Here is a 17040-nt window from a genome sequence, read left to right on the forward strand (position 1 = left end):
TGAAGGAAAGAGCCCGAGGGACACCGGCAATCGCCATCTTTGTTAAGGGTACGAGGACATTGACACTTTTTTTTTTTTTTTTTTTTTTTTAGCGCCGGCCGCCGGATGCTGACCATCCCGGGCGTGGCGGGACGTGGATGATGGCGGCGTCTCCGCCGAGGGGGTGCGCTGCTGGGTTTCCGGCTGAGGGGAGATGCGGGTACTATGTGGAAAAGAAGAGGCGGTTCTGCAGGATGGTGGCGGCCGCGGGGAAGAGGTTCTGCGGCGAGCACTCCGGCGCTGCGGAGGTCCGGTACCGCCCGCTCTGCGGGGGCCGGTGGGAGGGCCGAAGGGAGGGAAGGGACGAGCGAGCCCCCGGCGGTCCGGGAGACTCGGGAGGGAATGAGTGAACGAATGATGCTCCGGGTGGCCAGCGGAGAGCCAGGAATGAATGAATGTGCCTCCTGGTGGTCCGAGCGCCCAGGGAAGAAACTAAAAATAATTTAGACTTAAAATTTCCAAGGAAACAGCTTATCATGGCTAACAGGTCCTGGAGCGGGGAAGGAAAGATTTTTACATATAACAATTGGCCTTTTAACATTGGAAACCTCTCTGCTCATATAAAATAGTATTTATGGAAATGAAAAATAAAATTGAAACCAAGTGCAGTTTTGTTCGCTGATGCAGTTACACGTATAACCGGTCAGCCAATGTATTTGTGTCGGTGCACATTACTTGAAAATATATGGGATAGGGAAATTAACACCAACAGGAGGATGCTGAGAGGAAAAAGCATGCTCAACGGAATTAGAAAAATAAACCAAATAGATTAGCATCTGCTTTCATCCTTTCTAAAGGTCTGGAATTATTTGCAGTGTGTGGTTTCTTGTTCAAATAGTTTATTCTTTTAGGAGAAATCCAGTGCAGATTAGCCTCATCACCTACCCGTCCATTATTGCCATTGCTACTTCCTATCTGGGTTTGAATAGCTTTACAGAAGGTGAAGCATACTGAAGTAGAGATATTCTTGTTTTGGCATATGGGAATTGTGACTTACTGTGGGAATTCTTTTAAAGTCTACCCACAGTTTATTGCTTAGTTTTAAGGGGCCAGCAAATATCCATTGATTGAAGAATGGGATTTGCCATAGAATGATATTGTATTTTATCCAGACATCTAATTCTTAAGAGTTAATTAGTAGTCATAGAGAGAAGTGACATCTACACTTTCTGCAATTACAATTGGCTTTTGAATTGTGATCATTTCTTGAATTAGTAATTTATATTGTAATTGGGTGAGTGGTTCCCATCTTTTTTTTTTTCTTTAAGTGTCAGAGGTAGCTGTAGTGACAGTAGTTATACCTCATTTCTGTGGTTCCTAACTGGGGATGATTTTTATCTCACAAGTTTCAGTCACCTTATAGATGGTCTGGGTAGATAAAGTACAAAATCAGTTGAAATGTCTTAAAGCATTTTGGTTATCATAACTAAGAAGTAATGGCATCTAATGTTTTGAGGCCAGAGACACTGCTAATCCATAGAATAGTCCCTCCCCGCTGAAAGAATCTTCCAGCTCAAAATGTCAATTGCACCAGCATTCACAAACACTTTCTAAACCCAGAGGGTAAATGTTTTTTAAAAAGCTTTATCAGCAGGCACCAGTAATTCAGGCCTTTAATACTAGCTACTCAAAAAGCTGAAATCTGAGGATCACAGTTTGAAGCCAGCCCAAGTATGCAAATCCTAGAGACAAATGAGTCTCCATTTTACCAGCAAAAAAAACACCCAGAATTAGTTGTGGCTCAAGTACTACTGTAGAGCACCAGCCTTGAGAACAACCTAAGCAAGGGTGTGAAGCCCTGAGTTCAAGCCCCCCAGTACAGACACACATACACACATATAAAAAGAGCTTCTTCGCCCTTTGTTCTGTGGTTAGCCTTTGGAAGTTAGAACAGTCATGTCCCCCTTTTAGAAGTTAAGTTTTGTTGTTTGTTTTTTGAGATGGGATCTCACTGTTTTGCCCAGGCTGTTCTCCAACTAGTAATCTCAAGTAATCTACCCACCTTAGCCTCCCAGATCAATATAAACCTATATTGCAATACATGCACCTGGCAGGAAGTTAAATTCTTGTTGTTGTTTTAGGCTTGTTTGTTGGGGATGGGGGATATGTGTATTGGTCCTGGGTCAGGGCCTGGATGTTGTCCCTGGACTCTTTTTTTGTTGTTGTTCAAGGCTAGCATTCTACCCACTTGAGCCACAGCTCCACTTCAGCATTTTTTGTTGGCTCTTTGCAGATAAGAGTCTTGTGGACTTTCTTTCCATGGTTGGCTTTAACCTATGTTCTCAGATCTTAGCCTCCTATGTAGCTAGGATTGCAGGCATGAGCCACCAGCAACCAGCTCAGTATTTTTTTTAATGTTGAAAATTTCTTAGCTTTTCCATAAAATTCAACATGCCTAATCTCATGGAAGTGCTGAGAGGCGCATTAGAACTGAAATGAACCCAAAAGAAATTAGTAAGGATGAACACTTGGTTAATATTTACCCTATAGCTAGAAACCGTTTTGTTATTTTGATTTTTTATAATGTTCATTTACTTAACTTTCACAACTCTTAGTGAGTAAGACGTATTATCCTCGTCTTTCATATAAGCCTAGGGTCATTAGGCTAGTTGCTGATATAGCTGAGAATCATAGCTAAGCAGTCTGGCTGGCCTGTCTTAGTAATTATAATACCTTGTTTCGTACAGATTCATAAGGAATGTCGAGTGCAATTGCCAACACTATTAATTTTCCTCTATTTTCTCCTAGGGCATAGCATTAAGTTAGTGTCACTGGAAAGCATATAATTGCTGTACTGAAAAGTTGCAAAGCCAGTGGAAAATGACCTCTACCAATTTTGTAAATGCCATATCTCATTGTTTTTAAGATGCTTTTCCTACACTTTAACAACCTTGAGATAGAGATGCATCTTAAAAAGCCAATGTCATTTAGATAACCAGCATTTTTCACAAAGCATCTGTAACATGTATGTAAATCAGCTCTATTAAGTTATTCCACATATTTTATACATATTTCAAACACCATGTTGTACATGGCAACTAAATACATTTATATCAGCTTTTTAAGTCCATGGTTAACTTTTTTTCCCTTGGTGACATGTAAAATAAGTGTTGTCTCATATTCAAAATTTTATTTCTCTAAAAGCTGTTTGAAGCTATTTTTCTAAAGCAGTATTTATTCACATACAAAATCCAGCTACATTGTAGATTGCATTGTTGTTAAACCCCATGAACTGATTTTGCCAATTTTTCATTGTCCCTTTAAATTTTCCTTACCTTTTTGAGAACATAGATATACTACAGATAGACTCAGTATTTTACTTAAGTAGCTTTATTTCCTTTATTTTATTAGGAAGAAAATGCTCGGAAAAGAATCCTGTGTCCTTTAGATCCAAAACAGTAAGTATAGAGATAAGGGTTTTTCTATACTAGATATGGTAAGGGCCAAAATTCTCATTTTACATTTTCTCTTTAAATTTAGCACAGTATATGAAGATCAACTAGCAAAGCATTTGAAAAAATGTAATGCAAGAGAGAAGCCAAAACCTGTAAGTGTTTGATCAGTAAAATTGAGTAGTGATGTGGTATGTAATGTTTATCTACATAATATTTACTGTATTACAAATGTACATGTTAAACAAGACACTTTACCTTAAGGATTGAATTTGGTAAATTCATTTACGTGAATATAGTGAGTGAAATTTTAAATACAGTTAACAGTCATAATTCAGAATAGAATTTTGTAGAAAATGAGTGTTATTGAAAGCACCATGGCCTTTACCCATTCCATTTCATCACCAGTGTCCACTGTTAAACATGTAATTAAAGCTAAATTCACAATAGTATTTTATGCCATGTGTGAGCCAAAAGCAATTATTATATCACATGATATCCTCAGGAGTTACTTCACCTTTGAATCAAAATTTGTAAAATGGTATTATTTCATGCATCTGAATTTATACAGTCCAGGATAGCAGCCAAGGAATTCATGGCCTTTTTTTTTTTTCTTTTGCCAGTCCTAGGGCTTGAACTCAGGGCCTGAGCACTATCCCTGGCTTCTTTTGCGCAAGGCTAGGACTCTACCACTTGAGCCACAGCACCACTTCTGGCTTTTTCTATATATGTGATGCTGAGGAATCGAACCCAGGGCTTCATGTATGTGAGGCACTAGGCCATATTCCCAGCCCCACATGAGCGTTTTTTGAGTAAATTAAACTAATCTTGAAAATCTAATTTCACATTAATTTAAATAACAATTGCAGTAGGGAAGGGCTAAGAAAATGAATGACTTAATGAATGAAATGACTTCATGTCACAAAACATTTCTGCTTTCAATTTTTTAAAAAAAATTGGCAACCTGTCCTTTGTATCCTTCATAACTGTTCCTTGATACATCCTACCTCTTCAGTCATTTCATCTTCTTTAATTTGTTGTTATTTGCAGACAGGACTCACTATGTAACTCAGTCTGGCCTCAAACTTGTGACCCTCTTGCCTTTCCCTCCCAAGTGCTGGGGTTATAGGCGTGTGCTACCACACTTAGCTGCTTTCGATTTTTAATCAGTATTTTAAGATGTCATTTTTTTTCACACACGAACACTTTATTAGTTTTCTCTACAACAGACAATAATATCAGTTTCTTGAAAACAGTCTCAGTTCACTTGAGGCCAAACGATCCAAGGAAAATTAAATACTTATTAGTTAAAAGGCACTATGTAAGATATCACCTAAAACCTACAACCACAGTGGTAGCAGGCTGAAAGATTAAACTACAGCAAATTATCTAACATGAATGTTAACAATTACCCAGCAGGAAGCAAGTCTGTATTGCAGAAGACTAGAGTACAATGACTAGTTGGGCCCCAAATGATATTTGGCCAGGTCAAGATAGCTGAATGTAATGCCAAATAGAAAGGATTAGGTACAAAGGAGTATCCAAGCTACACAGTCAAGCAGATGATGATGATAGATCAGGCTTCTTCCTCCCAAGACACATTTGCTACACTGAGCTACCTCCATTCTCCACTTGAAGATCCTGCTTAAGCTGAACTGCTTACTCCTGCCTTTACAGGGGTTGTTCAGACCTGCTGTAATGTAGTAGGCCTTGGAGAATTTGTTTCACATATGCAGGCTTTGTTGCTAGTTACTTGGAACAAAGGGGAAAAAAATCCCAAAGCATTCACATGCAAAGGAATCCAAACTTTGTCAATCACATTTAAAACAGCTTTGCAGAACATGCTCAAAAGTCTGCAAATCTTATAGCAGCTGAGCTCTAGTGAATGCTGCAGGGGTCATAAAATGACCAAGCAAGCCAGGATAAGATAATGCAGGTAGAAAATCCCAGCAGTTATCTCAATTTGTCTTTCCCCAAATTAGGATCCACTAACTCTAATATACAGTGTGAGATGTAGAAAGCTACACTGGAGCAAGCTAGGTCTTCTGCTAAATTTGTCAAATACTAAGAGAAACCAAGGGAGAACAAGGGGGGGTGGGGTTAACTTCATTTTTAAAAAGCCTCTGAAGGGGGCTGGGGATATGGCCTAGTGGCAAGAGAGCTTGCCTTGTATACATGAGGCCCTGGGTTCAATTCCCCAGCACCACATATACAGAAAATGGCCAGAAGTGGCACTGTGGCTCAAGTGGCAGAGTGCTAGCCTTGAGCAAAAGGAAGCCAGGGACAGTGCTCAGGCCCTGAGTCTAAGGCCCAAGACTGGCCAAAAAAAAAAAAAAAAAAAAGCCTCTGAAGTTATTCTATTACAAAGGGACAAAGGGACATGGCTGAACAGGTAAGAAACAGATTCTCCATTGTGAGTTCTCCTGATGGCTTCTGCACGGATCATGGAGATGTCAATCACCTGTATTTTGGAGCAGTGCTTCATCTTGTCCTGCTGAGGTATAGTGTTAGTGACTACAACTGCTTCAAAGCAGGCATCGTTGATGCAAGAAATGGCTGGGCCAGAAAAGATCCCATGAGTCAAGATTGCATAAACTCTGGTAGCTCCAGCTGAGAGAAGTTTGTCAGCTGCATGACAGATCGTGCCACAAGTGTCAGCCATGTCATCCACAAGGATGGCCACTCGGTCCTTCACATCTCCTACTAGCACCATACGGTCCACTTCATTGGCCTTCTTCTGCTCTTTGTGAATCAATGCAAAGTCCACATTCAACCAATCTGCAATGGAGGTCACTCTCTTGGCTCTGCCCTCATCAGGTGAAACAATGGTACAGTTCCTCCATTCCAAGATGTTCTCCCTAATCCACTTCAGGGCAGCAGGCTCTGCATACAAATTGTCCACTGGGATATCAAAAAAGCCCTGGATCTGAGAAGCATGTAGATCCATGGTGATGATATGATCTGCACCAGCTACAGAGAGCATATTTGCAACCAGCTTGGCTGAGATTGGAGCCCGGCTCTTACCCTTCTTATCCTGCCGAGCATATGGGAAGCACGGGATGACTGCAGTAACTCGGCTGGCTGAAGCAATCTTGCAGGCATTAATCATGATCAAAAGCTCCATTAGGGGCTGGGGATATAGCCTAGTGGCAAGAGTGCCTGCCTCGGATACACGAGGCCCTAGGTTCGATTCCCCAGCACCACATATACAGAAAAAACGGCCAGAAGCGGCGCTGTGGCTGAAGTGGCAGAGTGCTAGCCTTGAGCGGGAAGAAGCCAGGGACAGTGCCTCAGGCCCTGAGTCCAAGGCCCAGGACTGGCCAAAAAAAAAAAAGCTCCATTAGATTGTCATTAATTTCACCACAACCACTCTGAACAATGTAGACATCTTCTCCACGTACACTTTCACCAATTTCTACACAGGTCTCCTGATTGCTGAATTTCTTAGTCACTACCTTGCCCAGATCCAGGCCCAGGCAGTAAGCAATTTTTTTTTTGGCCAGTCGTGGGCCTTGGACTCAGGGCCTGAGCACTGTCCCTGGCTTCTTCCCGCTCAAGGCTAGCACTCTGCCACTTCAGCCACAGCGCCGCTTCTGGCCGTTTTCTGTATATGTGGTGCTGGGGAATCGAACCTAGGGCCTCGTGTATCCGAGGCAGGCACTCTTGCCACTAGGCTATATCCCCAGCCCGGCAGTCAGCAATTTTAAGATGTCATTTTAATATGTCATTTTAGTGACCAGGCTACAAGCCTAATAAATGGTATACGCTCTTGTTCTTGATTTGACAGCATAAAGCAAAACTGGCACAGTCCTCAGTCTGCTATAAACAGGTAAAAATGTTAATAGAAATTGCTACTGAATTTTTTAGGTGGCAAATGCTTATTTAGATAATTAAAGTCTGACTAGACTCAAAGCTTCACAGAGATTTGTATCTTCTGATTTCTACTACACCCAAATCTTCTTGTTTCTACTACACCTAAATCTTCTGATTCCTCCAACACCTAAAGCAAACCAATCTCTGTAACAGGCACTCAGTAATTATTTAATGACTAAATGAATGGAAGGAGAAAGAGGGCAGGTACACAGTATGAGACAGAAAGGAAGAATCTTTTTCAGGTTAATTTTTGTGAGCTTCATATTAATAAAATGGTTTTGTTTTGTTTTTCAAGGATTTCTTTGTTCAAGATATTAATGCAGGCTTAAAAGATGAGACAGAAATACCTGAACAATTAGTAAGTACATTAACTTAATATTTAATTTCCAGTGGTGTTTGTAAGTTATCTCTGCATTGTGAATAAGCCATATTCTCATTTTTGTCTGGCATAAATATGTTATTTGAATGTGGAATGCATTTTCCTGTAGAATTAGTATTGTTAATGATAGTTAATTGTCCTAGATCAGCTTATACCTCATAACAAGCTATAGTATGTCTCTGAGGCCCCTGTGAGTCCTCTGAGTGTAGACTTCTTGATTCTGAGGAGGCCAGATGAATTAAAGTAGCCTGGCAGTCAGTGAAGGGAGACTTAGCAGTTGGGCAAATCCAGTGGCAGCTCACAAGAGATTTTATCAGGAAAAAAGAGCCTAAACTGCTGTGAGATTTGCTTGTTAACCTTCCACTAGTCATCAGTCATGGTGTTTTAAAGCATTTGGGGACTCCATTATTTAGTTTTGTTTTTGCATACAGGTTCCAATATCTTCTCTATCTGAAGAGCAGTTGGGAAACTTAATTAACAAATTGAGAAAAGCAAGTGAAGGTAAGTCTGTCTAAAGTTGCAAGTTAAGTTAAATTATTTTGGAACAACTAAGTGGTAAATGAGTTGATACTATTTTGGTTTATAAAATGTTACTGCTGTTGTTAGAGGCATATAATTTGAGGTTTGGTTGCTTTAGCTGTTATTTTGTACTTGCCACAGGTTTGAGTTCCACACTTAATGATCACATCATGTCGCACCCAGCTTTACAGGATGCCATTAATGACCCTAGAAATGGGGACTCTGCAACCAAGCACTTGAAACAGCAGGTACATTTTAGGCCACAATAACTACCTTTGTAGTTTTTATTATATTCTATTCTCTCTCCATATGGCTATTAATGGTACTTTTTTAGTCTTTCAGAATATAAAGTTATTTACATTTCAAATATCTATATATAAATACTTTTTAAATTTTTGGCATTGATATGGTTCAGCCTGTTCACAGTTTTCAATATTTTAAAGCAAGAAAAAAATTAAAAACTAAACAGAAAGTACTAGTGTGGACATACTGCCTTTTATAGAAATTGCCTTGCTATTTTCCTGTTTGAGCCAAATCTGCTTGCTCTAGTTTATAAAATAATCTTGTGAAGTTTGCAGGCTTCTATTTTAGGTAACATTGAAAAATTAAAGTTACTTGGTCCAAGAAGATGCTTTGTTGAATTTGGAGCAGGCAAGGGAAAATTATCTCATTGGGTTGATATTGCCTTAAAAGATGCTGAGAAAGTTCACTTCATCCTCGTGGAAAAAGTGACTACAAGATTCAAGGTAAGGGGGCTGGGAATATGGCCTAGTGGCAAGAGTGCTTGCCTTATATACATGAAACCCTTGGTTCGATTCCCCAACACCACATATATAGAAAACGGCCAGAAGTGGCGCTGTGGTTCAAGTGGCAGAGTGCTAGCCTTGAGCAAAAAGAAGTCAGGGACAGTGCTCAGGCCATGAGTCCAAGGCTCAGGACTGGCAAAAAAAAAAAAAAAAAGATTTAAGGTAAGTGAAACCACTGCAGCACATTAGTAACAAAACTTTGATAACATTTTTCTTTTTCTTTTTTTTTGGTCAGTATTGGGGCTTGAACTTAATGCCATGAAATTGCTAGGCAATCACTCTATCACTTGAACCATGCATTCCCCTAATTCCACCAGTCAACTTTTCTCTTAGTTGGGGGGTGGCAGGCAGTAGCAGGGGATAGGAATGATGAGACTGGAGAGGAGAACCATTAGGGAAGGTTCTTATACTTTGTGTCGAGGAAGTATTTTGACATTATTCTGCTATGTGTTGGAAATAAGAGTGAGAAACATTTGGCTCCTGCCTTCAAGAAGCTTCCATCTACTGGAGCAGAATACAAGTATGTTTGTTGTATATATTAAGTTTCTTATTATAATGATAAGAACTAGATACTCTTAAGATTATGAAGATATAGAACCAACCTCACACCTGTTTGATTTATTACCCATAAGATAATAGAAGAGGAGTAATTGTGGTAGTAATTGTAAGTAGCTCTCTTCTTGACGAGAAAGAAGATGGATGCATTTGGAGAGACAAATAAGGAGTTCAGTTCTGGACATGTCCAGTTTGCTGTTGAAGTAGGGCTTTCTAGTTTATAATTAGATATATATCTAAACATTTGGGGTGTATCTTTGCTGTAGAGCACTAGCCTAGCATTCCACTAGTACATAAAATAACAAAACTTCCAACAAGGGCTTGGAGATGTAGCTCAGTGATACTTTTCTAGCATGTGTAAGGCCCTGGAATTAATCCCCACGCTGCCAGAAAAAAAAAATAGATAGGTATTGAAGATCCTTAGATCTGGGCTACAAATGAAGATCTGTATGCCATGCAAATAATTGATGTAGTTTAAAATAATTTCAAGCTTTCAAAGAGTATAAGAAGCCACAATAGAAACTAGGGATAACAAAGATAAAGGAGATAACAACATCTTGGCCCCTTTGTGAGTGAATTGGAAACTTTTTATAGGGTTAAACAAAATATTATATGCACAATAATCGATACCATTTTAAAGCCTTATAAAATGTTTATCTAATTATTTTATTATTTTGGAGTTTTCATCAAAAATGTACAACTTTAAATATTTTGTTCATTCTCTTTTTTAAACGGTAAATAGTAAGATGGAAACTCAATCTGAATTTTGAAAACAAATAGAAATCTTTTCATTTTTCATATGGCTGGGTTTCTTTACATAAAAAGTCATTATTACAATAATGTTCTACTTATGCAGGTGGATGGTAAACACAGAAAGAAAAATTCAATGTTTGAAAGACTTCAAATTGATATTCAACACTTATGTTTGAGTAAGTTGCATAACTTTCCATGGTTCTATACCATAAAGTCCAGAAATTTCAAACTCAGAGTTTCCTAAATACCCATATATATGGAGCAGTGTTTCAAGAATACCAAAATTAAAATTAGTCCATTGTTGTTTTTTTGTTTGTTTGTTTTTTTGGCCAGTCCTGGGGCTTGGACTCAGGGCCTGAGCACTGTCCCTGGCTTCCTTTTTGCTCAAGGCTAGCACTCTGCCACTTGAGCCACAGCTCCACTTCTGGCCGTTTTCTAGATATGTGGTGCTGGAGAATTGAACCCAGGGCTTCATGTATACGAGGCGAGCTCTCTTGCCACTAGGCCATATTCCCAGCCCCTAGTCCATTGTTAACATGGAATATATAACAAATGCAAATTGAATTAGGATTGCAACCTTAAAAAAATGGTTTTGGATATCAGCTGGGAGTGAAGTATTCTATTTGAAGCAAGTTTAATAAAAGTTTTTATAAATATGTGCCTATATGTTACTTCTTTGTCTTGTTTAATTTTAAATTTATTCATACCATAACCACAAGCTTTTTGCCCTAAACCATTAAATGAGATAGTTTTTGTATAATTATATATAAAAGATATTTCCTAAAATTTAAATTAAAATGTCATAGCTGTAGAATTCGAATTACATTTCATGCACACATATGCCCTCAGTCATTCTCTTCACTTTCTATACCTTTCCTGTAGTTTTTTATTTCTTCAAAAGAAAACAGTGCAAATATCCCAGCATCTTCCATTCCTTGAGAAGCAACAGAACATTTATATATAAACCACCATATTTAAAATTATTTAACTGAATATATTACTTTGCTGATATGACAAACTATAAACAAGTTCTTATACTATATGTTGGATTCTATATAGAAAAAAATGTTTGAGTGTCTTTCAGCACTATAACTCAAAGATTCTAATTTTCTCTTAAAAGATTCCATTAGTGTTTGTGAGAACAAGAAAGCAAATTTAATTCTTCCTTTTATCTCAGATAAGATTCCTGTGCTAAGAGAAGGAAAACTGCCTGTGGTAGGAATTGGAAAACATCTGTGTGGTGTGGCAACAGGTAATGTAAACACACTAATAATTTCTAAATTCGTTCATGAAATTTTAGCTTAAATGGTCCCCAGTCATTTTAATGGTTTAGTAGTTTAGTTTTTCTTGTTATAGGGAATTTTGTGTGTGTGTGTGTGTGTGTGCGCGCGCGCCAGTACTGGGGCTTGAACTCAGGGCCTTGCTCTCTTATGTGCCTTTTTTTTTTTTTTTTTTTTTTTTGGCCAGTCCTGGGCCTTGGACTCAGGGCCTGAGCACTGTCCCTGGCTTCTTCCCGCTCAAGGCTAGCACTCTGCCACTTGAGCCACAGCGCCGCTTCTGGCCGTTTTCTGTATATGTGGTGCTGGGGAATCGAACCTAGGGCCTCGTGTATCCGAGGCAGGCACTCTTGCCACTAGGCTATATCCCCAGCCCTCTTATGTGCCTTTTTCACTTAAAGTTCATGCTCTACTAGCAACTCTCGTTGCCTGTTTAGATTTTTTCCTTTTAATTTTTATTTATTTTTAATTTTTTTTAATTTAGTTTTTTTTTTGTTTTGTTTTGTTCTGTTTTGGTTTTTTGGCCAGTCCTGGGCCTTGGACTCAGGGCCTGGGCACTGTCCCTGGCTTCCTTTTGCTCAAGGCTAGCATTCTGCCACTTGAGCCACAGCGCCACTTCTGGCCGTTCTCTGTATATGTGGTGCTGGGGAATTGAACCCAGGGCCTCATGTATACTAGGCAAGCTCTCTTGCCACTAGGCCATATCACCAGCCCCTTAATTTAGTTTTTACTCATATATTTTCTGCCTGTCCTGGGTCTTGAGCCTGTCGCCTAGGCACTGTCCCTGAGCTTTTATGCACCCTACCACTTGAGTCACAGCTCCACATCCAGCTTTTTGTGGTTTCTAAGAGATAAGAGTGGGGCTGGGAATATGGCCTAGTGGTAAAGTGCTTGCCTCGTATACATGAAGCCCTGGGTTCGATTCCTCAGCACCACATATATAGAAAAAGCCGGAAGTGGCGCTGTGGCTCAAGTGGCAGAGTGCTAGCCTTGAGCAAAAAGAAGCCAGGGACAGTGCTCAGGCTCTGATTTCAAGCCCCAGGACTGGCAAAAAAAAAAAAAAAGTTGACTCGCATGAACATTTCTGCCCGAATTGGCGTCAAACTGCAGTCAGCGCAGCCGTCTGAGTAGGTAGGATAACAGGCATGAACCACCAGCACCCAGGTTATATTTATTTTTTTAAGTAGTTGTACAAAGGCGTTTCAGTTCCCTAAGTCCAATTATGAATACAAAGCATCTTGATCAATGTCACCCTTTCCATCATTTCCCCCCCACTTCTTAGTTTTGATTTTTTTTTAACAAAGAAAGTTTTCATTTCCTGCTAGCTTTTATTTTTGGTGTTTACAGTTTGTCATCTTCATAGTGGCCATGGCAATTCTGAAGCAAATACAGGGATTTTTCTGGCTATCCACTAATTTGGGCTAATTTGAAGGAAGTGCTTGGAAACTCATTGGGAAGTACTCTTTTTTTTGGTCAGTCATAGGGCTTGAACTCAGGTCCTGGGCGCTGTACCTGAGCTTTTTCGCTCAAGCTTAGCTCTCTACCACTTTGAGCCATAGCACTACTTCTGGTTTTCTGGTGGCTAATTGAAGATAAGAGCCTCATAGATTTTCCTGCCCCAGCTGTCTTTGATCCATGATCTTCAGATATCAGCCTCTTGATTAGCTAGGATTACAGGTGTGAGCTATGGGCACCCAACTCTAGAGATAGTAATTTATTATTATTGACCACAATGCCTGGCCTGTGTTAGTGCTCCCTAACTGTTAGCCATTGTTACATCATACATACAGGGGAACATGGAGCTTCTATAAGATATTATTCAAATAGCCTGGAAATGGCTTTAAGTAATAGATGTTTGTGTTGTTTGTCATATTTTTTAGACTTCTTTCATGTACCTTGTCTTACTTAACACTCATTAAAAATAAGCCAGTTCTATTATGGGGTGGGGAAAGCACACATTTTTTTATTCTTCCTATGTAATCTATGTTTCTCAAAGGAATAGCATTTGTGGTAGCCCTTTCCCATGTTGAACATTTCTTCCCTTGAATTACTCTTAACTTTTCCCCCTTCTCTCTTTTGCAGCTGCTTGCTCTACTTGAAGTTCTATCTCTTTTTCTTTTGTGATACTTCTTCCCATTACTTTCCCTTCATTAATGCCATTCTTTCTGTTTCTTTCACCGTCTTCCTCCTCCACTCATCCTTTAAATAGTAATGTGCAGACTCATCTGCTACACAATCAATATGCCTTTTCTTGTGCACATTTTAAATTTTTATTTTTAAATTAATAAAATTATTTTCTGGCCCTAAACTATAAAAGTAGATATGAAAATATCTGATATTTCAAGACCAACTTGAACAACATAGTGAGACATGCCCCCCCCCCAAAAAAAAGAAAGTCTGGAAAGAGAGAATTTACAAGATGATAGAGGAGCTCTTTCTTTCTCCAAATAACTGATTCCAGTATTTGTTGGCTGAAATTCATATTTTGAACTAAATTTACTAAAGAAATATCATTTACTATCCAGTTTTTACATGTTAGGATAACAAAATTTAATAATAAGCATTTGTCCTTTTAATTAATTGGACACTGTATGATAATCTCATCAGAGGAAAAAGGTTTTTTTAAGTTAATATTATTGAATTTTCCAATCTATTTATTTTTTATTTTATTTTATTTATTTATTTATTGCCAGTCCTGGGCCTTAGACTCAGGGCCTGAGCACTGTCCCTGGCTTCTTTTTGCTCAAGGCTAGCACTCTGGCCACTTGAGTCACAACACCACTTCTGGCCGTTTTCTATGTATGTGGTGCTTGGGAATCGAACCCAGGGCTTCATGTATATGAGGCAAGCACTCTTGCCACTAGGCCATATTCCCAGCCCTTCCAGTCTATTTAGTTTTAAAATATTTTCATTTTAACATGGAATGTATACCCCTTAAGTTTGTACATATTAATCACCATTGTGTCTTTGATTTTTTGCATTAAATATTTGCTGAATGAATGCAAATACAGTAAGGCTACCCAATGAGGCCTACTTCCTACATTCTGAATCCATTTTTTTAACTTCTCGTTTATACTATTTTTGTGAAAGTCTTACATTTCAAGATCAGCATCTTGAACATCTCAATATGCTAAGCAAAATTGTCTTCTTCATTTTTTTGTGTTTCTTAGGCTCAAAACTCTCCCTCAAATGTAAGATAGGAAAAGGGAAAAAAATTTTAGATACAATCGATGTCTTCAGTTTGGTAGGTTAGAAGAAATGAGAGACAAGAGATTGAGATTATAGATCTTCAGCTTCAGGAAAGTAGGTTCTTTGCAGAATAAAGACAGAAAAGAGAAAATTTAAACAGTTGGTAACTTATGATGGAATTATTACAAACATGAAGTGAAATGCCTGTTCGTTGTTCTTGTTGTTGGATTTTTAAGAATCATACTGTTTAAGAAATGTAAAAAAGTAATATTAAAGATGATGTGGTTTTGGGGGGGCACATAATTCTGTTTGCAGATCTTGCATTACGATGTTTGGTTGAAACTTATGCTGCCTGTTATGAGGAAAAGAATGAAGAACCTTTAGCCAAACGTATAAAGAATGATAAAACAGAAAATGATATGAACACTTTGGCCAAGGAAGGAAATGAAAATAATGTCCCAAAGAAGTGGCCTCCTGTGGCTGGCATCGTTATTGCACTCTGTTGTCACCATAGGTGTGATTGGAGACATTATGTGGGCAAAGAATATTTTAGGGCCCTAGGCCTTGGAGCAGTAGAATTCCATTATTTCCAGCGAATGAGTAGTTGGGCAACTTGTGGGATGAGAAAAGCACCTTTGGAAGACACAAATATTACTACAAAGAGCAAAGATCATCAAAATGATGATAGCAAAGAGCATGATGATGGAGAATACAGAATCACAGATGACAGCACTGATAATTTGCCTGGGTAAGTTACTGTATTTATAATGCACAACACTAAAGAAGAAATACTTTGTTGTTGCAGTACAGTATTTTCCCCTTAATCCTCTAGTGAAATACTCCAAGATCCCCAATGGATACATAAAACTGGTGCTGGTACCAAAGTCGGTATCCACTGCCATACCTCCTCAGTCAGTCTGATCATGAAAATGACCACATAAGTGGCTAATGAGCAGGTAACATACAGGGTGTATGGACAAAGGAGTGATAGATATATAGGAAGAAGTGGAATGACACAGGATTCCATCAGGCTACCAAGAATAGCACTAATTTAAAATTTATGAATTGTTAGCCAGGTGCTGGTGGCCCATGCCTATAACCTGGCTACTCAGGAGGCTGAGATCTGAGGATCATGGTTTGAAGTCAGCCCAAGCAGGAAAGTCCCTGAGTCTATTCTCTCCAATAAACTTCTCAGAAAAAACAGGAAATGGCTCTGTGGCTCAAGTGGGGTAGAGCTCTAGCTTTGAGCAAAAAGAAGTTCAGAGACAAAACTCAGAGACAGCACTTAGGACCTGAGTTCAAGCTCTAGGACAGGCACCAAAAAAAAATTTATGAATTGTTTATTTGGGGAATTTTTCATTTCCACTTAATATGTCCACAGTAATTGAACCTCAGACAGTAGAACCAGAGAAAAACTAAGTAAGGGACTACTTTCCTTATCAAGAACAATACCAACAATTTATTCAAGAATATTTTTACAGTCTAATTTTATTTCATGTGTCCTAGTTCTAGGGCTTGAACTCAGAGTCTGGGCACTATCCTTTAGCTTTTTTTGCTAAAGGCTAGCACTATACACCACTTAAGCCACAGCTCCACTTCTTGCTTTCTGGTAACTAATTAGAGGTAAGAGTCTCATAGATTTTCCTCCCTGGACTGGTAGGAAATTCACAAATCTCAGCCCCTAAGTGTCTAGGATTACAGGAATGAGTGCCTGGCTAATTTACAATCTAATTTATAGTAGATTAAATGAACATGCTTTTATTGTGATTATAAACTAAATGTCTTGGGGCCTAGGTGGGTATCGCTCAAAAAATATATATGTATCTTAGAAGCATGAGACATAGCACCTTGTATAATGTGGTCATTTAGCAGCTTCTCAGTAAATAGAAGAAATAAATAATTTTCATAATTTTTTACAACATGTTAATGCTTTGTTTTTATTCAATTTAGGATTCTCACTGTTGAAGAAAAGAAGAAGATAGGGCATCTCTGTAAATTGCTGATTGACCAAGGCCGAGTCCAGTATTTAGAGCAAAAGGGTTTCAGTCCTGCTTTACAGAACTATGTAGACCCTTTGGTGTCTCTGGAAAATGTATTGTTAACAGCCTTACCAATTCATTCTTCTTCACCACAAATAACTGGTTAATGGAAAAGAAGTTTGGACATGTGTCTTCCACAAAAGAAAAAATTTAATATTTTTATACTTACTTAAGTATTTTTATACTTAAATAGCACACAATAGGAACTTTAAAAATACT

General features: G+C 38.7%; 2 protein-coding genes across 2 annotated transcripts; one reads left to right on the forward strand and one right to left on the reverse strand.

Moving 5' to 3' along the window:
* Nucleotides 1-98: 98 nt before the first annotated feature.
* Trmt13 (tRNA methyltransferase 13 homolog) lies at nt 99-16990 on the forward strand. Its single transcript, XM_048352035.1, has 11 exons — nt 99-287; nt 3391-3437; nt 3520-3586; nt 7600-7662; nt 8115-8184; nt 8344-8450; nt 8781-8948; nt 10420-10492; nt 11494-11568; nt 15098-15530; nt 16733-16990. Exons 1-11 carry the CDS (start codon nt 138-140, stop codon nt 16926-16928), a joined length of 1449 nt encoding a protein of 482 aa, XP_048207992.1. The 5' UTR covers nt 99-137; the 3' UTR covers nt 16929-16990.
* LOC125355596 (ribose-phosphate pyrophosphokinase 1-like) lies at nt 4699-6919 on the reverse strand (the record flags this gene model as incomplete). Its single annotated transcript, XM_048352040.1, has 3 exons — nt 4699-5552; nt 5776-6558; nt 6776-6919. Coding segments are annotated over 3 exons (936 nt in total), but the record flags the coding sequence as incomplete, so codon positions are not given.
* Nucleotides 16991-17040: the final 50 nt, after the last annotated feature.

The sequence above is a fragment of the Perognathus longimembris genome, chromosome 7 (assembly GCF_023159225.1).
Source record: "Perognathus longimembris pacificus isolate PPM17 chromosome 7, ASM2315922v1, whole genome shotgun sequence".
Lineage (NCBI taxonomy): Eukaryota > Metazoa > Chordata > Mammalia > Rodentia > Heteromyidae > Perognathus > Perognathus longimembris.

Excerpts from the sequence above, each read along its gene's own strand:
- Trmt13 (XM_048352035.1), top strand. The coding sequence starts at position 138 with ATGATGGCGGCGTCTCCGCCGAGGGGGTGCGCTGCTGGGTTTCCGGCT. Across the intron at positions 8,949-10,419 it reads AAGTGACTACAAGATTCAAG|GTGGATGGTAAACACAGAAA; the intron begins GTAAGGGGGCTG and ends CTACTTATGCAG. Across the intron at positions 11,569-15,097 it reads TCTGTGTGGTGTGGCAACAG|ATCTTGCATTACGATGTTTG; the intron begins GTAATGTAAACA and ends TTCTGTTTGCAG.